At 40.9% G+C, this 23430-nt stretch overlaps 2 protein-coding genes and 1 long non-coding RNA gene across 6 annotated transcripts in view; all 3 read right to left on the bottom strand.

The window, feature by feature from the left end:
* The window catches only part of map3k20b (mitogen-activated protein kinase kinase kinase 20b), a 42594-nt gene extending 27732 nt beyond the window's left edge, over window positions 1–14862 (bottom strand). Inside the window, exons 1-8 of one of the 4 annotated variants that reach the window (XM_061978725.2) lie at window positions 14484–14862; window positions 14190–14413; window positions 13788–13995; window positions 5451–5538; window positions 3836–3937; window positions 1594–1659; window positions 1097–1125; window positions 878–1015 (exon numbers count right to left, since the gene is read on the bottom strand). In XM_061978725.2, coding sequence (XP_061834709.1) covers window positions 878–1015; window positions 1097–1125; window positions 1594–1659; window positions 3836–3937; window positions 5451–5538; window positions 13788–13946 — 582 coding nt within the window. In that variant the 5' untranslated portion in view covers window positions 13947–13995; window positions 14190–14413; window positions 14484–14862. Of the gene's footprint in view, window positions 1–877; window positions 1016–1096; window positions 1126–1593; window positions 1660–3835; window positions 3938–5450; window positions 5539–13787; window positions 14414–14483 lie in introns of those variants that run through there. The other 3 variants (XM_061978727.2, XM_072915249.1, XM_061978728.2) reach the window with 3 other exon arrangements.
* A 3799-nt stretch (window positions 14863–18661) lies between these two features.
* LOC140679600 (uncharacterized) lies at window positions 18662–19246 on the bottom strand. Its single transcript, XR_012051006.1, has 3 exons — window positions 19150–19246; window positions 18933–19025; window positions 18662–18788 (listed from the first exon to the last, which is right to left on the bottom strand). It is a non-coding gene; the product is annotated as an uncharacterized lncRNA (long non-coding RNA).
* A 935-nt stretch (window positions 19247–20181) lies between these two features.
* Window positions 20182–23430, bottom strand: part of LOC133618398 (rap guanine nucleotide exchange factor 4-like) — a 78978-nt gene continuing 75729 nt past the window's right edge. Inside the window, exons 29-30 of the mRNA XM_061978723.1 lie at window positions 20717–20771; window positions 20182–20643 (exon numbers count right to left, since the gene is read on the bottom strand). Coding sequence (XP_061834707.1) covers window positions 20516–20643; window positions 20717–20771 — 183 coding nt within the window. The 3' untranslated portion in view covers window positions 20182–20515. The remainder of the gene's footprint in view (window positions 20644–20716; window positions 20772–23430) is intronic.

The raw sequence follows: 23430 nt of genomic DNA on the forward strand, positions 1-23430 counted from the left end.
CGCTAGAGCGCAATTTTGAGTTTTGGGGTTGGGTTTTTTATTAGATCGCAATTTTTGCCAGTCCTGATGTGTGTGTCCAGTTTGGTGAGTTTTGAAGCATGTTAAGGGGGTCGAATTGTAGCTCAAAGAGGCAAAAGTGACTGTTTTTACAAAACTTTTGTTTTAAGCCACGCCCACTTCCGGGATCATAAATCAATCCTCCGCTAACCCCCCTCAACAAGTGGAGGCCACGCCTGTCAGAATAATTGTATCTAAGTTATCACAAAACTTTGTGTTTCAATGAGTTCCCGGCGAGAGGACAAAAGCTGTCTTTGATCTTACCAATCAAAAGGCCTGTAAAACTCCACTGTGTAGGATGGGAAGTGACATGTAGGTGTCTGTTTCTTTGATCTATTGTAATCCACAGGAACATTTTGTCTTGACCCGAGATCTACAAAGCGGCGAGGAAGCAGCACCTGACCCCCCTCCAGGCACCTTTTCTTTGAACTGTTCTGTAACCAAAGGCGACGGCTATTTACAACCCCCCTCCCTTTAGAAACAGCTGTTGCCATGTAATCAGGGAAAGTCCAAATAAAAGAGGAGGCGTACAATCTTTGGTCAGAGCGTGGTGGAAGACTGTACAAGAGTACAGCCCAGACGTTTCTCCTCAATGAGCTAAATTGAATTCTGTCTCCATTTAATTCCTTGCTTCTTGTCTTGTTTAATAGATGTCATCAGTGTTTGAACCTGACAGCCCACTTCCGGTCATAAAACAATCCCTCTTTCCTAAATCTTCTCCCTCCTCCAACTGACTGGTGTGCAGTTCTGAGAGTCAATATGTAGAAATACAAGCCATGACGCTAATGTTTGCCAGAATAAAAGCCCGTGCAGGACTCACCACGCCATAGGAGTACGTGTCACACGTCTCAGAGACGGGCAGGCTCTGAATGACCTCAGGAGCCATCCAGGGAAATGTGCCCACCACCGTCATGTGGGTGGTGTGGCACAAGAACTTTGATGCACCAAAGTCACAAATCTGCAATGGCAGTAAAAAAAAAACAGCAGTTGAGACACTTGATGGACTTGATTGAACAACAGTTGGACTTTTCTAACTCACCTTCAGGACTCTGTCTGCTGTCATCACCACTGGAAGAAACAACATGTTACACATCTACACTACACACATTACCATTGTGTGACTTCACACTACACACTACACACATTACTATTGTGTGACTTCACACTAAACACTACACACATTACCATTGTGTGACTTCACACTAAACACTACACACATTACCATTGTGTGACTTCACACTACACACATTACCATTGTGTGACTTCACACTACACACATTACCATTGTGTGACTTCACACTACACACATTACCATTGTGTGACTTCACACTACACACATTACCATTGTGTGACTTCACACTACACACTACAGACATTACCATTGTGTGACTTCACACTAAACACTACACACATTACCATTGTGTGACTTCACACTACACACATTACCATTGTGTGACTTCACACTACACACATTACCATTGTGTGACTTCACACTACACACATTACCATTGTGTGACTACACACTACACACATTACCATTGCGTGACTTGAGGTCTCTGTGGATGACTTTGATGGGAGCTTCTGCATGGAGGTAATGCATCCCTGCAGGGAAGAATAACTCTTAGTTTATGAACACACACTTATCTTAGCTAAAACTAATCACTACTATAAAAACCATCCTAAATATTGTTGTGGCTTGTGCAGCCCTTTGAGACATTTGTGATTAAGGGCTATATAAATAAACTTTGATTGATTGATTTAACGTCATTATTGATTTCTTTGTAAACTGTGTCTGAAAAAGGACAAATCAGGCGAGGACTAGAATGCCTGATATCACGTCACAGCATAATAGATATAGTGATATCAACATAGACAGTGTTCCCTCGCTATAACATGTATCAATGTCAGTTTTAAAGGACATGTATGTATAATCATCATTTTACTGTTATATCATCATTTTACTGTTATTCCATCATTTTACTGTTATATCATCATTTTACTGTTATACCATCATTTTACTGTTATACCATCATTTTACTGTTATTCCATCATTTTACTGTTATATCATCATTTTACTTTTATACCATCATTTTACTGTTATACCATCATTTTACTGTTATTCCATCATTTTACTGTTATATCATCATTTTACTTTTATACCATCATTTTACTGTTATTCCATCATTTTACTGTTATATCATCATTTTACTGTTATTCCATCATTTTACTGTTATACCATCATTTTACTGTTATTCCATCATTTTACTGTTATATCATCATTTTACTTTTATACCATCATTTTACTGTTATTCCATCATTTTACTGTTATATCATCATTTTACTGTTATACCATCATTTTACTGTTATACCATCATTTTACTGTTATACCATCATTTTACTGTTATATCATCATTTTACTGTTATTCCATCATTTTACTGTTATTCCATCATTTTACTGTTATATCATCATTTTACTTTCATACCATCATTTTACTGTTATTCCATCATGTTACTGTTATACCATCATTTTACTGTTATATCTTCATTTTACAGTTATTCCATCATTTTACTGTTATTCCATCATGTTACTGTTATTCCATCATTTTACTGTTATATCATCATGTTACTGTTGTTCCATCATTTTACTTTTATTCCATCATTTTACTGTTATTCCATCATTTTACTGTTATACCATCATTTTACTGTTATTCCATCATTTTACTGTTATACCATAATTTTACTGTTATATCATCATTTTACTTTTATACCATCATTTTACTGTTATTCCATCATTTTACTGTTACATCATCATTTTACTGTTATACCATCATTTTACTGTTATTCCATCATTTTACTGTTATTCCATCATTTAACTGTTATATCATCATTTTACTGTTATTCCATCATTTTACTGTTATATCATCATTTTACTGTTATATCATCATTTTACTGTTATTCCATTATTTTACTGTTATACCATCATTTTACTGTTATTCCATCATTTTACTGTTATATCATCATTTTACTGTTATTCCATCATTTTACTGTTATACCATCATTTTACTGTTATACCATCATTTTACTGTTATTCCATCATTTTACTGTAATATCATCATTTTACTGTTATTCCATCATTTTACTGTTATATCATCATTTTACTGTTATACCATCATTTTACTGTTATTCCATAATTTTACTGTTATTCCATCATTTTACTGTTATACCATCATTTTACTGTTATATCATCATTTTACTGTTATACCATAATTTTACTGTTATACCATCATTTTACTGTTATATCATCATTTTACTGTTATTCCATCATTTTACTGTTATTCCATCATTTTACTGTTATACCATAATTTTACTGTTATTCCATCATTTTACTGTTATTCCATCATTTTACTGTTATACCATCATTTTACTGTTGTACCATCATTTTACTGTTATACCATCATTTTACTGTTATATCATCATTTTACTGTTATACCATAATTTTACTGTTATACCATCATTTTACTGTTATATCATCATTTTACTGTTATTCCATCATTTTACTGTTATTCCATCATTTTACTGTTATACCATAATTTTACTGTTATTCCATCATTTTACTGTTATTCCATCATGTTACTGTTATACCATCATTTTACTGTTGTACCATCATTTTACTGTTATACCATCATTAAAGATTGAGTTGTGCACAATGGTGTTCTTCATGTAGTTAGATGACAGTGTAGTGAATATGTTTGAATAATGGAGGTTTTGGCCGGCGTACCTTTGGCTATCTGTATGGCCCAGGTCATGATCTGCTCCATGTCCATCTCCTCACTCTGCTCGCTGGACAGGAACTCATACAGAGAGCCTCCACTGGCATATTCTGCACACACATTCATTAGAGAGACCTTGTTTACCTCCTACAAGTCTTTTCTAGTTGCAACTATCTCTTTACAAATGTCCTGCCAGGCAAAGCAGCAACAAGTCACAGTAAACACACACTTTGACAGAGCATGTCAGACTTAGATGTAAACACACACTTTGACAGAGCATGTCAGAGTTACATGTAAACACACACTTTGACTGAGCATGTCAGACTTAGATGTAAACACACACTTTGACAGATGTCTTTTGGGGGGAACAAAACACACATTCAGTGTAGGAGATGAAGATAATCACCTGATGTGGGCTCTGAACCAAGAATGCCTTTTCTTTTAACAACACTCAATAAACGATTGGGAACTGAGGAAACTAATTGTTGAAGCTTTGAAAGTGGAATTCTTTCCCATTCTTGTTTTATGTAGAGCTTCAGTCGTTCAACAGTCCGGGGTCTCCGCTGTCGTATTTTACGCTTCATAATGCGCCACACATTTTCGATGGGAGACAGGTCTGGACTGCAGGCGGGCCAGGAAAGTACCCGCACTCTTTTTTTTACGAAGCCACGCTGTTGTAACACGTGCTGAATGTGGCTTGGCATTGTCTTGCTGAAATAAGCAGGGGCGTCCATGAAAAGGACAGCGCTTAGATGGCAGCATATGTTGTTCCAAAACCTGTATGTACCTTTCAGCATTAATGGTGCCTTCACAGATGTGTAAGTTACCCATGCCTTGGCCACTAATGCACCCCCATACCATCACACATGCTGGCTTTTCAACTTTGCGTCGATAACAGTCTGGATGGTTCGCTTCCCCTTTGGTCCGGATGACACGATGTCGAATATTTCCAAAAACAATTTAAAATGTGGACTCGTCAGACCACAGAACACTTTTCCACTTTGCATGAGTCCATCTTAGATGATCTCAGGCCCAGAGAAGCCGGCGGCGTTTCTGGGTGTTGTTGATAAATGGCTTTGGCTTTGCATAGTAGAGCTTTAACTTGCACTTACAGATGTAGCGACCAACTGTAGTTACTGACAGTGGTTTTCTGAAGTGTTCCTGAGCCCATGTGGTGATATCCTTTAGAGATTGATGTGGGTTTTTGATACAGTGCCGTTGACTTGTTGCCTCCCAGAGCGTCCACAGAATGACACGCCTCCCGGCCAATTAAGCAAATTACACCATAACATCATCTCAATAGCGAAATTGCATTTTTAAATGTAGGTATGTTTTATTATTATTAAACATCAAGTGAACAATTGAACATGCTGCAAACAATAAAAACCTGGACAGCGATCACCTACAGTACGAGTCCTGCATGTCCGTGCAATCCTAATCCAGCACAAATACTTCTACTGTACACCCTGTATTAGTTTTACTACTTTCTCGTAAAAACAGGCTCTTGGGTTTCATGCTCTTATGAGGATATCTTAGTGGAAGACACACACACACACACACACACACACACACACACACACACACACACACACACACACACACACACATATATAGGAGTCTGACCTGTGACGATGCCATAGTTGGGAGATTCCAGCACGGCTCCATAAAACTGAATGATGTTCTTGTGACTCAGAACACTGAGAATCTCCGCCTGGATGAGAAGACGTGCCAAGAGAGAGAGAGGGAGAGAGAGGGAGAGAGAGAGAGAGAGGGAGAGAGAGAGAGAGAGAGAGAGAGAGAGACATTTTAACCTCCTCCTCTCCAGCAAGGAAAGATGATGGTGAGGATAATGAAAAGTGAATCATTGATAGAAGTAAGACAAGTGGACTATTTAACTGGTGATATATCTCAACTTCCTCCTTCCAGTCCTGAAGTCCAGACTCTGCAGTGACAAGCAGGACCTCCATCCCAACATGAAACAGAGTGCTGTTGCCAGGCAACATGCCTGCAATCCATTCTGCTAAATAGCACCAAAAAATGCAATTAAAGGCAAATGTTTCATCTTGCAGGCGGTTCACAGTTTTTATACTGTACTGTTCTACTCAAGAATGTGCAATACAGCAGCATTACTTAGTTACTTAGTTAGTTAGTTAGTTAGTTAGTTAGTTAGTTAGTTAGTTAGTTAGTTGGGTGACACAAACAATGAGACCTTTTTTCTACAGTGACAGATAAAAAAAAAACCAACCACCTCACAAATAAGTCAAATTGTCCGCTTGGGAAAAAAGGCAGTAAAACTATTATGTTAGTACCGTATTTTTCGGAGTATACAGGTAAAAGCCAGTAAATTAGAATATTTTGAAAAACTTGATTTATTTCAGTAATTGCATTCAAAAGGTGTAACTTGTACATTATATTTATTCATTGCACACAGACTGATGCATTCAAATGTTTATTTCATTTAATTTTGATGATTTGAAGTGGCAACAAATGAAAATCCAAAATTCCGTGTGTCACAAAATTAGAATATTACTTAAGGCTAATACAAAAAAGGGATTTTTTAGAAATGTTGGCCAACTGAAAAGTATGAAAATGAAAAATATGAGCATGTACAATACTCAATACTTGGTTGGAGCTCCTTTTGCCTCAATTACTGCGTTAATGCGGCGTGGCATGGAGTCGATGAGTTTCTGGCACTGCTCAGGTGTTATGAGAGCCCAGGTTGCTCTGATAGTGGCCTTCAACTCTTCTGCGTTTTTGGGTCTGGCATTCTGCATCTTCCTTTTCACAATACCCCACAGATTTTCTATGGGGCTAAGGTCAGGGGAGTTGGCGGGCCAATTTAGAACAGAAATACCATGGTCCGTAAACCAGGCACGGGTAGATTTTGCGCTGTGTGCAGGCGCCAAGTCCTGTTGGAACTTGAAATCTCCATCTCCATAGAGCAGGTCAGCAGCAGGAAGCATGAAGTGCTCTAAAACTTGCTGGTAGACGGCTGCGTTGACCCTGGATCTCAGGAAACAGAGTGGACCGACACCAGCAGATGACATGGCACCCCAAACCATCACCCAACCATGCAAATTTTGCATTTCCTTTGGAAATCGAGGTCCCAGAGTCTGGAGGAAGACAGGAGAGGCACAGGATCCACGTTGCCTGAAGTCTAGTGTAAAGTTTCCACCATCAGTGATGGTTTGGGGTGCCATGTCATCTGCTGGTGTCGGTCCCACCATGCAACTGAAGAGTAGGGACATAACTAGTCAGTGATGTACTGAGGGGCCCCACCATGCAACTGAAGAGTAGGGGCATAACAAGTCAGTGATGTACTGAGGGGCCCCACCATGCAACTGAAGAGTAGGGGCATAACAAGTCAGTGATGTACTGAGGGGCCCCACCATGCAACTGAAGAGTAGGGGCATAACAAGTCAGTGATGTACTGAGGGGCCCCACCATGCAACTGAAGAGTAGGAACATAACAAGTCAGTGATGTACTGAGGGGCCCCACCATGCAACTGAAGAGTAGTGGCATAACAAGTCAGTGATGTACTGAGGGGCCCCACCATGCAACTGAAGAGTAGGGGCATAACAAGTCAGTGATGTACTGAGGGGCCCCACCATGCAACTGAAGAGTAGGGGCATAACAAGTCAGTCATGTACTGAGGGGCCCCACCATGCAACTGAAGAGTAGTGGCATAACAAGTCAGTGATGTACTGAGGGGCCCCACCATGCAACTGAAGAGTAGGGGCATAACAAGTCAGTGATGTACTGAGGGGCCCCACCATGCAACTGAAGAGTAGTGGCATAACAAGTCAGTGATGTACTGAGGGGCCCCACCATGCAACTGAAGAGTAGGGGCATAACAAGTCAGTCATGTACTGAGGGGCCCCACCATGCAACTGAAGAGTAGTGGCATAACAAGTCAGTGATGTACTGAGGGGCCCCACCATGCAACTGAAGAGTAGGGGCATAACAAGTCAGTGATGTACTGAGGGGCCCCACCATGCAACTGAAGAGTAGTGGCATAACAAGTCAGTGCTGTACTGAGGGGCCCCACCATGCAACGCACGGAATGTCAGGACTAAAATATTAAACTCAATGTTAGCTAAAAGAATAGGTCATCTTTGCATTGTTGCTCTTCATGTTTGTTTGTTTTTTAAACTGTGTGTGTGTGTGTGTGTGTGTGTGTGTGTGTGTGTGTGTGTGTGTGTGTGTGTGTGTGTGTGTGTGTGTGTGTGTGTGTGTGTGTGTGCCTCTGGACATACGGCCCTAAGTGAAGCCCCAGAATGGAGGAAAAATAGGTTTTGTTAAGTAAGGCTGCAACAATTAGTCCACTAAGTCAACAATAAAATTTGTTACCGACAATTATTTAAGTGGACAATAGTTGTGACGTCATCACTCGTGTTTTTGTGGGTCACTCACAAAAACAACGCCGGTGCTAATATGTAAAGTGTGAGGATATTTCTTGTTAAAAACATGAATACTTGCTCATTTTGCAAAGTGGACCTGGTCTTTCTGTCAGCACATCTGTGATAGGACACTATTTAGAGACTTGATGTTGGACATGTGGAGGGAGGATGCATCTCAACCTCGCTAAGAGTGTTAGCTTCTACCTTGCTAGCTAGCGAACAAAAGTGAGACAAAGTAGTGGGAAAAATAACTTCAACTATCATTTTAGACAAAGTCAGCCAGATAAACTTAGTCTACATCAATTCAACTACTTTTTAAAGCAGCCTCAATTCGCAATGTCGTCAAAAAAGGCATGTTAACAACATACACACACACACACACACACACACACACACACACACACACACACACACACACACACACACACACACACACACACAATGCGGAGGTATCATAAGATTAAACACACAATCTACAAAAGCAGTGAAGTTGTCACGTTGTGTAAATGGTAAATAAAAAGAGAATACAACAACTTATATTCAATTGAATAGACTGCAGAGACAAGATATTTCATGTTCACACTCAGAAACTTAGTTAGTTTTTGCAAATATTAGCTCATTTGGAATTTGATGCCTGCAACATGTTTAAAAAAAGCTGGCACAAGTGGCAAAAAAGACTGAGAAAGTTGAGGAATGCTCGTCAAGACTTATTTGGAACATCCCACAGGTGAACAGGCTAATTGGGAACAGGTGGGTGCCATGATTGGGTATAAAAGTAGATTCCATGAAATGCTCAGTCATTCACAAACAAGGACGGGGCGAGGGTCACCACTTTGTCAACAAATGCCTGAGCAAATTGTTCAAGAACAACATTTCTCAACAAGGAATTAAGGGATTTCACCATCTACACTCCGTAATATCATCAAAAGGTTCAGAGAATGTGGAGAAATCACTGCACGTAAGCCATGATATTACACACCTTGGATCCCTTTAGGCGGTACTGCATCAAAAAGCCACATCAGTGTGTAAAGGATATCAGGAACACCTCAGAAAACCACTGTCAGTAACTACAGTTGGTCGCTACATCTGTAAGTGCAAGTTAAAACTCTACTATGCAAAGCCAAAGCCATTTATCAACAACACCCAGAAAGGCTTCGCTGTGCCCGAGCTCATCTAAGATGGACTGATGCAAAGTGGAAAAGTGTTCTGTGGTCTGACGAGTCCACATTTCTAATAGTTTTTGGAAACTGTGGACCAAAGAGGAAAAGAACCATCCGGACAGTTCTAGGGTGAAAGTGTAAAAGGCAGCATGTGTGATGGTATGGGGGTGTATTAGTGCCCAAGACATGGGTAACTTACACATCTGTGAAGGCACCATTAATGCTGAAAGGTACATACAGCTTTTGGAGCAACATATGTTGCCATCCAAGTAACGTTTTCATGGACGCCCCTGCTTATTTCAGCAAGACAATGCCAAGCCAGGTGTTACATCAACGTGGCTTCATAGTAAAAGAGTGCGGGTACTAGACTGGCCTGCCTGTAGTCCAGACATTGAAAATGTGTGAAGGCTAAAATATGAGAACTGTTGAACAACTTAAGCTGTACATCAAGCAAGAATGGGAAAGAATTCCACTTCAAAAATGTGTCTCCTCAGTTCCCAAACCTTTACTGAGTGTTGTTAAAAGGAAAGGCCATGTAACACACTGGTAAAAATGCCTTTTTTGCAATGTGTTGCTGCCACTAAATTCTTTTTTTTTTTTTTTTTTTTTTTTTTTTTTTTTTTTTTTTTTTTTTTTTTTTTGCCACTAAATTCTAAGTTCATGATTATTTACGCAAAAATAAAGTTTCTGAGTGTGAACATGAAATATCTTGTCTTTGCAGTCTATTCAATTGAATATAAGTTGAAAAGGATTTGTTGTATTCTCTTTTTATTGACCATTTACACAACCTGACAACTTCACTGCTTTGGGGCTTTGTATTAAATAGGCAACATTTTAAGAAAGAATCAAAGATATAATTCCACACATGGAGTCTATTAGAGTGCTAAAACTGCCAAGAGTTAATCAATAATCAATATATCAGTGTGCAGATTCTTAAACATCACTAAATGATTTTCCTTTTTAGAGGAAGTTTGATTTTGTGATTTTTTTGTTTAGTTTTTAATACATAAACAAGGATAATTGTTTTTTTTATCACTTTGCATTTCCTTTCTTTTAAATGGAGAACATTTTAATAGTCAGATGAATGAACAGCACAGTTACAGTATAAATAAATATTTATGAATTAATTATTCTTCTTTGTTGTTACTAAACACATGCCTAAAATAACTTCATCTGCATTTAGAAGTCTATGGAAAAATGAGAGTCATTAAATATGTGTAAGCTTTATCTGATTAGTCGACTAATCGTTAAGATAATCGTTGACTATTGGAATATCAACATAATGGTTAGTTGCAGTCTGAGTGTTAAGAAAGGAACAATCACCTGACCTAGACATCCTATTCCTAGTCAAGTTAAAGATTCTGTGTAGTTTAATTTTCCACACCATCCTTTAGAAAGTGAACATGGTGTAAAAGGAAGTAAAGTGGAGGCGACTAAAAGAAACTCTGATATATAAACTCCTCATCTTGTAATCACTTCCACTAATGTGCTTTTGTCATAAACCTCCAGACTTTCTGACTTCAAGGCTCGCAGGAATGTGTTTGAGGGATTCCTTCCATGAGTCTGACCTGCAAGCACACTATTTTCCATGGCGGCCCACCCGCCTTGATGCTCTCTCACCCAGGAGGAGAAGCAAGTCTTCACTATGAAGGCCACTTCTTTCACCCAGGAGGAGAAGCAAGTCTTCACTATGAAGGCCACTTCTTTCACCCAGGAGGAGAAGCAAGTCTGGACTATGAAGGCCACTTCTCTCACCCAGGAGGAGAAGCAAGTCTTGACTATGAAGGCCACTTCTTTCACCCAGGGGGAGAAACAAGTCTGGACTATGAAGGCCACTTCTTTCACCCAGGAGGAGAAGCAAGTCTTCACTATGAAGGCCACTTCTTTCACCCAGGAGGAGAAACAAGTCTTGACTATGAAGGCCACTTCTTTCACCCAGGGGGAGAAACAAGTCTTCACTATGAAGGCCACTTCTCTCACCCAGGAGGAGAAGCAAGTCTGGACTATGAAGGCCACTTCTTTCACCCAACTAGGAAGTGGCCTTCATAGTCAAGACTTGCTTCTCCCTTGGGTGAAAGGCAAGTCTTGACTATGAAGGCCACTTCTTTCACCCAGGGGGAGAAACAAGTCTTGACTATGAAGGCCACTTCTTTCACCCAGGAGGAGAAGCAAGTCTTGACTATGAAGGCCACTTCTTTCACCCAACTAGGAAGTGGCCTTCATAGTCCAGACTTGTTTTCCCCTTGGGTGAAAGGCAAGTCTTGACTATGAAGGCCACTTCCTGTGCCAGGGGGAGAAACAAGTCTGGACTATGAAGGCCACTTCTTTCACCCAGGGGGAAAAACAAGTCTTGACTATGAAGGCCACTTCTTTCACCCAGGGGGAGAAGCAAGTCTGGACTATGAAGGCCACTTCTTTCACCGAACTAGGAAGTGGCCTTCATAGTCAAGACTTGTTTTCCCCTTGGGTGAAAGGCAAGTCTTGACTATGAAGGCCAATTCTTTCACCCAGGGGGAGAAGCAAGTCTGGACTATGAAGGCCACTTCTTTCACCAAACTAGGAAGTGGCCTTCATAGTCAAGACTTGTTTTCCCCTTGGGTGAAAGGCAAGTCTTGACTATGAAGGCCACTTCTTTCACCCAGGGGAAGAAGCAAGTCTTGACTATGAAGGCCACTTCTTTCACCCAACTAGGAAGTGGCCTTCATAGTCCAGACTTGTTTTCCCCTTGGGTGAAAGGCAAGTCTTGACTATGAAGGCCACTTCCTGTGCCAGGGGGAGAAACAAGTCTGGACTATGAAGGCCACTTCTTTCACCCAGGGGGAAAAACAAGTCTTGACTATGAAGGCCACTTCTTTCACCCAGGGGGAGAAGCAAGTCTGGACTATGAAGGCCACTTCTTTCACCGAACTAGGAAGTGGCCTTCATAGTCAAGACTTGTTTTCCCCTTGGGTGAAAGGCAAGTCTTGACTATGAAGGCCACTTCTTTCACCCAGGGGGAGAAGCAAGTCTGGACTATGAAGGCCACTTCTTTCACCAAACTAGGAAGTGGCCTTCATAGTCAAGACTTGTTTTCCCCTTGGGTGAAAGGCAAGTCTTGACTATGAAGGCCACTTCTTTCACCCAGGGGAAGAAGCAAGTCTTGACTATGAAGGCCACTTCTTTCACCCAGGGGGAGAAACAAGTCTTGACTATGAAGGCCACTTCTTTCACCCAGGGGAAGAAGCAAGTCTTGACTATGAAGGCCACTTCCTGTGCCAGAACAAAGCAAGTCTGGACTATGAAGGCCACTTCTTTCACCCATGGGGAGAAACAAGTCTGGACTATGAAGGCCACTTCTTTCACCCAGGGGGAGAAACAAGTCTTGACTATGAAGGCCACTTCTTTCACCCAGGGGAAGAAGCAAGTCTTGACTATGAAGGCCACGTCCTGTGCCAGAACAAAGCAAGTCTGGACTATGAAGGCCACTTCTTTCACCCATGGGGAGAAACAAGTCTGGACTATGAAGGCCACTTCTTTCACCCAGGGGGAGAAACAAGTCTTGACTATGAAGGCCACTTCTTTCACCCAGGGGAAGAAGCAAGTCTTGACTATGAAGGCCACTTCCTGTGCCAGAACAAAGCAAGTCTGGACTATGAAGGCCACTTCTTTCACCCATGGGGAGAAACAAGTCTGGACTATGAAGGCCACTTCTTTCACCCAGGGGGAGAAGCAAGTCTTGACTATGAAGGCCACTTCCTGTGCCAGAACAAAGCAAGTCTGGACTATGAAGGCCACTTCTTTCACCCAACTAGGAAGTGGCCTTCATAGTCCAGACTTGTTTTCCCCTTGGGTGAAAGGCAAGTCTTGACTATGAAGGCCACTTCCTGTGCCAGGGGGAGAAGCAAGTCTTGACTATGAAGGCCACTTCTTTCACCCAGGGGGAGAAGCAAGTCTTGACTATGAAGGCCACTTCTTTCACCCAGGGGGAGAAACAAGTCTTGACTATGAAGGCCACTTCTTTCACCCAGGGGGAGAAGCAAGTCTTGACTATGAAGGCCACTTCTTTCACCCAGGGGAAGAATCAAGTCTTGACTATGAAGGCCACTTCTAGTGCCAGAACAAAGCTGTATGCCTCCTTCCGTGCGCAGGTGGGCCAACAGCAGCGGGAGGTGAACGACCTCGCTACTTTTCTGATATTAATAGCCTGGCTGCGAGTGCAACACACTAACAGGAGGCGGCCTGACCCGAATGAAGGCACGGTGGAAGGAACCTGCTGGGATGAGTAATGTAGAGGGCTGAGGAGGAGGTATGTTGAAGATAAACACAAGAGGGGAGCGCGGGGGGGGCTCCTGAGGAGTCTCCAAACTTCTGGACTTTGAAGCGTCTTACACTTGCTTGGCGAGGAGTGAGAGCGTCTTACCTCTTTGTCGATCTTCAGGAGCTTCTTCACTGCCACTTCCTTGTCCTGAGACACCCACAAGGCCCTGTAGACGCTCCCGAAGCTGCCTCCTCCGCAGTTCTCATAGAAGAGCAGGTCCTGGTGCTTGATCTGCACAAACGAGGAGCCGGGGGACGACATGGCATGCTGCCTCGCGCACACACCGCTCCCCCACGCCGACCTCTGGACGCTGAGATGAGGAGCAAAGACGAGAGCGGTCAGCAGAGGTGATTGTCACCGAGAAGACAGCAGAAAGTGCTGGAAAGAGGAGGCGGGGTTACTGTGTGTGTGTGTGTGTGTGTGTGTGTGTGTGTGTGTGTGTGTGTGTGTGTGTGTGTGTGTGTGTGTGTGGAGGCCTTCAGTGCAAGGTGTGACATTGCCTACTAGTGGCGAGGCAGGGGAACTACAGCAAAGAGGGGAGGTGAGCGAGTTGTCTCAGTTACGCTTTGCTGCAGCACACTCAAATATGGTCAGTGGCATCCAGGGCAGTCCTCCTTCCTGGAGAAGTCTGGCTATATAAAGCTCTCCACACTGCATGAGCGCACACACACACACACACACACACACACACTCACACACACACACACACACACACACACACTCCGAGCCTATAACGTGACAGACATAGTAAGTCAGATAGCAACAAGGGTGGATGCCACAAATAATAGTTGACTGCACCTCACAGTGGGAGCACGTTAGTCACCCGCACAGGAATGAGCGCTGACATCAGCAGGCAGGAGAGAGCCGCTGGACATCGACTGGTGAGCTCAGCTGGGAAGACTTCTCAGTGGATCAGTCAAGCACGGCCAGCGGAGGCAGAGTGCTTCCATCTTGGCACTAAGCAACACTTGTCATTCCCAATGAGAGTCATCAAATACACACTTTGTGTCTCATTTAGCTGCAAATGACACAAAAGACTATTTGATTTATTATTTTAAAAAAAATGTGGTTCACTATTTGTGGCAAATTTGACAAAAAGATGGAAATTATTCATCCACATTTGAATGTCTGAATTACACTGTATACATTTTTGTATACAATGAGAAAATGAAAGTAAAACATACTTTTCAGTCAGGCAGAGATAACTTTAGTGATAAAGATTATGCTAACAGTCCTAAGATCCTTTGGAATGGTGCAAAAAGTTCAGTGAGCACAAAAAAGTGAAGAATCCTCAACTGAATCTTTTTTAAAATGTAAAAAAGCAATTCAAATGATTTAAAAAAAATTCTAACACAACTTCTTACATGTATTTTGCCACTCTGTGTGTCATTTACAGCTAATGTACAAATACACATCCAACAAATAAACATCTACTTTAACTCCACTAACTTGGGATTCATTATCTTATATTGATTATCGTTCATAAATATTAAATAAGTAATACTAATTGTACATTTGCACTGGGTTTTTTGTGGGTAATTTAGTTTGAAACACAACAAATGTGTTGCAAATTAATGTGAGATATCGTACTAAAAGGCCATTTGGGTCACACTAAATGTTTTTCAATGTAACTTGATTGTACAATAAAAAATACAGAACAAATATAACATCGAAATACTGAAATTGTAAGTACTATATAAAAATGTATAGTATAAACCAGTGTTTTTCAACCACTGTGCCGCGGCACACTAGTGTGTGCCGTGTGATATTGTCTGGTGTGCCGTGGGAAATTATGCAACTTCACCTAATTGGTCCAAAAAATGTTTTTTATTTATAATCTGCAAATACTGTGCCATTTTCTCATTGTAGAACTCGGCTGTAGAACTGTGATCCCAATATGCAGACCACAGCGTGCAGGTAAAAAGGTATGTAACGCTTAAGCCAAAAACGAACAAAAGGGAAAGGAAAAGGCAATGAAGCTTAGGGATGGCTATTTTAAACGACAGTAAAATTGAACTGGCTACAAAGTCAACAGAAACAGAATGCTGGACGACAGCAAAAACTTGCAGGGTGTGGAGCAGAGACGGCGTCCACAAAGTACATCCGTACATGACATGGCAAGCAACAATGTCCACATAAAGAAGGATAGCAACAACTTCAATAGCTTGCTAACACAAAGCAGGTGCGGGGAATAGCGCTCAAAGGCAGACATGAAACTGCTACAGGAAGGGCCACCAAAATAAGAGCGCAAGACAAGAACTAAAGCACTACACACAGGAAAACACCAACAAACTCACAATAAGGCACGAGGAGGACCTGGTGGAGTTTCATTTTTTAACGTTTTCTGCTGGTGGTGTGCCTCCGTACTTTTAAATGAAAAAAATGTGCCTTGCCTCAAAAAAGGTTGAAAAACACTGGTATAAACAATTAAATTATCTCATTTACAAAATAAAAAAGCATTTAATACACTCATGAAAGGATGTTACAAGTCAATAGTGCAGTTTATAAATGTCAAAATGTCCATTTTAATCTCATTCTTGGCTTAACTGCTTTATCAAAAATCAATCATGCTCTACTTACTGAGCATTATTATTATTATTAACTTATAAAATGTATGAATATGTTCTGTTGGTTGTGTTTTGCAGTGGCGTAGTTCTGCACTGCATCATCTTTACTCCAATAAACTCTGACAAACAAACACTTATTAGCTTGGCCAAGGCAGCATTTGCAAAGATATATGGCCTGATTTACTACCGCAGCGCACGCTAAATAGCGTGTGCAACCTATAAAATAGTGTGTACTATTAGTGGGCGTGTTGCGTGCGGTCTACAGTACGACGACTGCGTGTGCAATTGAAAAGTGGTGCAGGCCGCCTTATTTAAATGAGGGTTTGGCGTGTGTGATATGGGACATCACCATGGAGACACTCATTTACTGCACATTCAAGTCACTATGCTCCCACTTTTGGTGTTTTGTCATGTTTGCAAGCAAGCAGGAGACATCCACCACGTTTCACAGGAGATTTAGAAGCAGCCGTGCAGTACATCTACATTTCTTTCTTTTTTTTTAACCGCTGAAGGAGGCTGAACTACTGTGCTCAAGACGCAAAACATGCAAGAAGTCGTTATCATATAATATCGTATATGTGGAAAATAAACAAAAAATGTTCAATGAAACCAAAACGCATCAATTTAATTTGTTTTTAAGTCACCCCTTAAGTCATCCACCAGCAATGGAATTATAAAAGGGTGTTGCTGAATAGAATTGTCATGTGTGTGTAATCATGTTTAGTTTTAAGTCATGTTTTGTTTAGTTATAGGACTCTTTAGTTTCTGTCTTTTCACTCCCCTGTCTTGTTTCCATGATTACCCCATTAGTTTCACCTGTTCCACATTTGGACTCATTGTGCACTCTTGATTGTCACCATAGCAACCCATTAGTTTTCACCTGTCACGTCACGCACCTGTTTCACGTTTTGAGTCACGCACCTGTTTTCGTTAATCATGTCTGTAGTATTTTAAGTTCAGTGTTTTTCCGTTTGTCTTTCTGGTGACATCCTCACATTTATGCTCTGTCCATTCCTGACACTTCTTTCCATGTCCATCCTTCATGCTACTATTTTTGTCTAAGCCAAGTAAGTTTTTGTTCCATGTTTATAGTCTTTTTGGTTTCATAGTTTGTTCTCCGCGCCTTTTGTTTACTTCCTTTTTTTTGTAGTTATAGTCTTTAAAATAAAAATGTACTTAAATTCCCGTCTCGCCCGAGCCAACTTTCCGTTGCATCCCAGAAAAACTAAACCCCAGGACCAAGTCTTGACAAGAATATTTTGGATTGTAGACCTGGACAGAGGATTGTCTGTCCATGGTGGGTCTTTTGCAGCGCGAGCTCTCCTTTCTCACAGCCGTGTGTGGAACTTTGTCAGATTGCGTTTTCAAACTTGCTAAATAAAACGCAAAATAGTGCCACCCCAAACGGTGATGAGTATTGATGAATCCAATTGCACGTGCTGTTTAATACATTTTCTCCTCCCAGTATAGTGAGTATCTTGATGATCAGCATATATTCTGCATATTAATGACGACAAGAGGAGCAAAATGCATTGCAACGCTCGCTGAAGATCCACTTTTTAGTAGATCTGCTTTGTTTGTGCTATCAAGTTTGCACAGGTTTTAGTAGGTGCAAACAGTGCCGGCCCAAGCCTCCATGGGGCCCTAAGCAAAATTAGATTTTGGCGCCCTCTATTTCTGCCAATAATATTGATTGATCATTCACACACCTACTATAAACTCATTGCGGCTCTGGCAGTGTTGTTTACATGATCCTATTGTCAGCCTGGCATGTCTTTACAAATGACATGTCATTTATAAAGATATGGGGGTGGCCCAGTTAAGAACATAAATAATACCAATGAATGAACGAATGATGTCCAGAGTGCCACATATGGTTCCTAATCTTAAAATGTAGAAAACATTCAGCTACAAGAGTGGCCTGGGGTTGAACAGTCCAAGTGATAAAGCTTTGTATTTACAGTAAAAGTGTCATCTTGTCTCATCAGTCTTGTACATATTAGTCTTTAATTACTAGTTTATATTTTTAGTTAATTGTTCATATTTAATGTTTACTTTGTACAAAGAGAGCGCAGTCTACTGAAGTTAAATTCATCAATAGTTTTCCCCTTTGAAAGACGCAAGGCAAATTCCTTCCATTTCACCATGTTGCTACAATGATCTTCACTGTTTTCATGCTGTTTCAGCAGTGCACCTATGTTGACCCAATCCAGCTGTCCCTCGGCTGCCAGTTTTTAGGACTTTTTGGAAAATAATTTGCAGCAAAAGCAATAGACTGCATCTTTACTTCTTGAATAAGTCAGCCAGCTACGCTTGACTTTTTCTCCATTGACTAGCTGTCTGTAGGTATAATGATCATGAAAACTTCGGCCATCATGCCGTTTGGGGAATGAAAAGTTCTCCTTAATAGACCGTGGTCCTCTGATCACCTGCTCAGTCCTGTCTGAATCTGAGAGGAAAGAAGGCCACTCAGCTGGGTCAACTGGCGGAGCTGATGATGGTCCATGGTGTGAAGGGGACGTTGTGGTGGAAGTTGCTGAGGAAGTGACCAAAGAAAGACAATGACTAAAAAAGAAGGACCTATAAGGTCATTAAATTGCACTGTTGGACATAATTATTCATCTCAGAATGTTCTGCAGTACAATGAGCAATTATAAAGGGTGTTTTGCAGTTAACTTACTAGATAAATCAGCTGTGGTTTCAGACATGGAGGGGACAGTGGGCACAGAGGGTGGAGGTGTGTGAGAGAGCACTGTAGAGGATGGAGATGGACCTAAGATGAAATACATACATATAGGCACACATATTAATGAGATACTTTGACTATATTAATTTCCCTTCAAGTGTAATGTTTATACTAAGAAATTAAATGTATACCGTGACAGTCTTTTCCTCACCTGATTCATCACTCACAGTTGAGCCTGAGGATGTGGACTGGCTCTGGGCTGATTCTGTGCCTCCAAAGTATTTGAACAATGCTCCTGGGGAAGTTTCACATAACTTATGAGTTGATGTAAAAAATAATGTTCATTTTACTCACATAAATTACCGTGCTCTGCTGCAAACAATTTGTGCAAACAACATATCTCACTAGTAACCTGATGCTAAAAACATATTGCTAGCTAGCTAACGTCACCTAGCTAAAGCTAACTACAGCTACAAATCTCTTTGATAAACTTTTTATTACCAAGTCATGCAAACATACCTTTATCATGGCATTTTTTCTCCTCTTCTTCCTTTTTTCTGCACCTGAAGGATATGTCCTTTTTTGTGACATTGTTTTGCCTCTATCTGCGCTTTTGATGCCCAGTGCGCACTGGCATTGCACGGCGGGCGGCAAACGTCACAGGTGCAGCAGAGGCAGCTTTACATTTAAAGAGAGGCAGGAGGAATCACTAGGCCTAGATCAGCAGCAGCACTCTGTTGACCTAAAATTGTGTTTTTGTACAATAATATATCTTTGATCATTTAGAAATCATCAGTCAGACTCGTACATGCAAAAAATAAAAAATAAGAAATTTTTGTTAATTGCTTTTGGGGGCCCCCTGCTGGCCGCGGGGCCCTAAGCAAGCGCTTAGTACGCTTATGCCTTGGGCCTGCTCTGGGTGCAAACCTAGTGTAGGTGTACCTCCAGTATTATATAAAACAGCAACAAACACTTAACACTTCGGGCTAAGAACAAGGTCGTGAGTGTTAAACAATCCTCTTCTTTATTGTCAACATGTAGAGCACACAGAGCGTCTTCTTGTGACAGAAGCAAGCCTTAAGTTGTCGGTACACACCACCACATCCAAAGCTCCTGAGAGCAAATCAAATCTGACTGACTGTTGTCACTAACGCACCCAAAATGTACAAATAAATACAAATAAAAAAAACACAGACACTGCAAATGATATGCGTCTTTTCCCAAAGCAAGAACTGACCTCAGAACAGCTCTAAGCAACATCGCTTGGACACTCAGAGTCGTCCAATCAGGTTTCAACTAAAAAGACTTGGTCATGAAGTTTGAAGCGTCTCCTAATGAGTCAATAATTGTGTGTCTTCCAGTCTATGAGAGATTAGTTCTTGTGTGACTGATAGAAATCCACAGTTTAGAAGATGAAGTCATGCAGGATATTGATTCAAGTTCTACACTCTGAACTAACAGTTCCCAGAACAGAAACAGCTACTACTCATTCTGAGGGCGACAGGAAGAGGCCTTTAGCATCCTTCTCAGTGTGTGTTGCTACTTAGCGTCCATCAGCTGGCGAGGGTGGTGTAATCTCAAGTCCGGCGAGGCTCCAGCCTGTAGGAGAGCTGAGTCAGCGCCCGCTGGTTGTCGATCACGCACAGCTTCCTGACGTAACCTCTGACCTCTGCCTGGTTCTTGTTGGGTTGGCAGATGTCGGGATCTAACGCAGCCACAGAGGACAAGTGCTGCGAGTGTGCTATGAAGTTATTTGACAAAAAGATGTCGGGACTTACTGAAAGGCTGGCTTCGACAGTGCCTCACTTGTCGAATGGTGTTGGCTATAATGCGCTGATGAAGAAAAGACCCAAGGTTACGCCACTCAACATATATTCTCATTTCTTTTTCCTATCAACAAAATTAGAGATGTCCGATATCGGCCTGGGCTGATAAATGCTTAAAATGTAATATCGGAAATTATCAATATCGGTTTCAAAAAGTAAAATGAATGACTTTTTAAAACGCCGCTGTACGGAGCGGTAAGTACAGAACACTTGCATAACAACAAGAGTGTGTTGCTGCCGGTGCTGTAGCCGTGGCTAACAAGCCAGCTCACTCAGTGACTGACTAACGACACCATGTCTATGGCATACCTGCCAACTTTTGAAATCAGAAAAACCTAGTAGCCAGGGTCCAGGGGCCGCAGGCCCCGGTAGGTCCAGGACAAAGTCCTGGTGGGGGGTTCAGGGGCCCGACGCAAAATGATTATTAGCATTCAGACAGGTTAAAATGTTGCTAAAACCATCACTTTTCTATCAGTCACAGTGACTTTTCAAAACAAAAATATTACAGCAGGTTGACATGTTTATTCTGTAAGCTACTTCAATAGTTTGAAATTATTTTGACAGTTAATGCCAGTTATCCTGTCAACCTTTCACAAGACTTCAATTTGTTCATTGAAAGTATAAACACTTTTTACAGTAAACAAATGGTAAAACAGTACTAAACAATTCCATTAAAAAAAAAATTGGTGTCATTATTAACTTTCTGTCCAAGCTTGTATAATCTACTGCCTTGTTCAATTGTAAAAAATATTCTGTGCCTAAAATTCACATTTCTATCACAATTATCATACTGTAAACATGGTAAGCTAACTTCATTAAAATTAATAGTCCTGTCAATAGCATGGAATTACAATTCAAATGTCGTTTTTTTGTAAGCCTTTCAAAAGAATTCAAAATATGAAAAATGAATGAAAATGAATTGAAGCCATCAGACACTTGAAAAGTGGCACATCACATCTCTAATGTAATCATTTGAACTTTTCAACAGAAATAGCACTGCAAAAATATTAAGGACATACTTCTGTATTTTGGTAGTTATGCTGTCAACATTTAACAAGATTTCTTCAACTTGGACTTGAAAGCATAAATAGTATAAACACTTTTAACAGTATAACAGTACTAAACAATTCCAATAGATAACATTGGTGTCATTACCTTTTTGTGGCTAAAATCCAAATGTATTCTAGTCCATGCTCAATTATTGCCTCCGTAAATAAAACTTCGGCATTTATCACATCCAAAGAATCTGTTTGGGCGACGAAAAACGTTGAAAGTTTTCCATAGTTTTACATCGCTAATTCCTCCGTTTCCGATTGAAAAATCTTGTCTGCACAAGGTGCAATTCACGTAGTTTTCACCCTTTTTGGAACGGATAATTATTCCCAGATAGGCTTTTGAATATTCTTCACGGAATGACTGCAGTTTTCTTTTCGGTTTAAGACTCGTTTGCGATTTTTCTCCGGCTGATTCCATGATCGTTCGCTCGTTTGGAAACAATGGTGTTGTACCGAAATCTGTTACCCATCGGAATTTGTAACTCCAGGGGGCGATGTTCCCATGGCGTTTGTTTGATGGTTAAACGGCAAGCCCAAAGAGGAGGAGAAGAAGAACGCTTGCGTAAATGGCGTAAACTATCCTTAATGCTGAAACGTCAGTTGTCAGAATTTCAGCATTATTTCTGGAAATCAATGACTTGCTTTCATTATAGTATGAGTCCATTGTATCAGCTGTTGATTCTCTCTCACACACATACATTTTCCGGATTAAAAGCTATCATGGATTGAAACGTCAGTTGTCAGAATTTCAGCATTAATAAATTACACATATACTGGAAATCAATGACTTACTTTCATTATAGTATGAGTCAGAGGTGGGACCAAGTCATTGTTTTGCAAGTCACAAGTAAGTCTCAAGTCTTTGCCCTCAAGTCCGAGTCAAGTCCCGAGTCAAGACAGGCAAGCCCGAGTCAAGTCCAAAGTCAAGACTGGAAAGTCTCAAGTCAAGTCCCAAGTCCTGCATTTTGAGTTTCGAGTCCTTTCAAGTCCTTTTAACCACAGACTAATATATTAACACAGATTGTGTATGCTTTTCAAACGCTGTATTTATTTATTAAAACAAGTGCATTTTAAATTGCAGGAAAGAAAATTGTGCTGACATTGCACTTTATAATAGCACTATTAACCAGTCATTTTAAACATTAACTCATTCCTTTACAGAACAAACACATTGAAAAATAAAGTGCAAATGTACTTATTTGTACAAAAGTGTTAACATTGAAAAAACATGACATATACGTGAACATAACAAAAAAGTTGTACTTTTTATATGTCAGGGCCCTATGCTGCATTGCATTTGCAAAAGACCAAATTAGCCAAGAGTCTGTCAGTCATTTGTGCACGATGGGGGCGTAGTATGATGCCACCATGGCTGAAAACTCGCTCCACTGGAGCACTGGAGGCAGGCACTGCCAAGACTCTCATGGCCACTCGGAACAGTGAAGGAAGAGTCTTCATGTTCAATGCCCAGAACAAAAGGGGGGAGAGAGTTGTTTTGGGTTGGTGCACTACTTGTAAGTGTATCTTGTGCTTTTTATGTTGATTTAATTAAAAAAAGAAAAGAAAAAAAAATATTTCTTGTGCGGCCCGATACCAATCGATCCACGGACC

Source organism: Nerophis lumbriciformis, linkage group LG19, assembly GCF_033978685.3.
Source record: "Nerophis lumbriciformis linkage group LG19, RoL_Nlum_v2.1, whole genome shotgun sequence".
Classification (NCBI taxonomy): Eukaryota; Metazoa; Chordata; class Actinopteri; order Syngnathiformes; family Syngnathidae; genus Nerophis; species Nerophis lumbriciformis.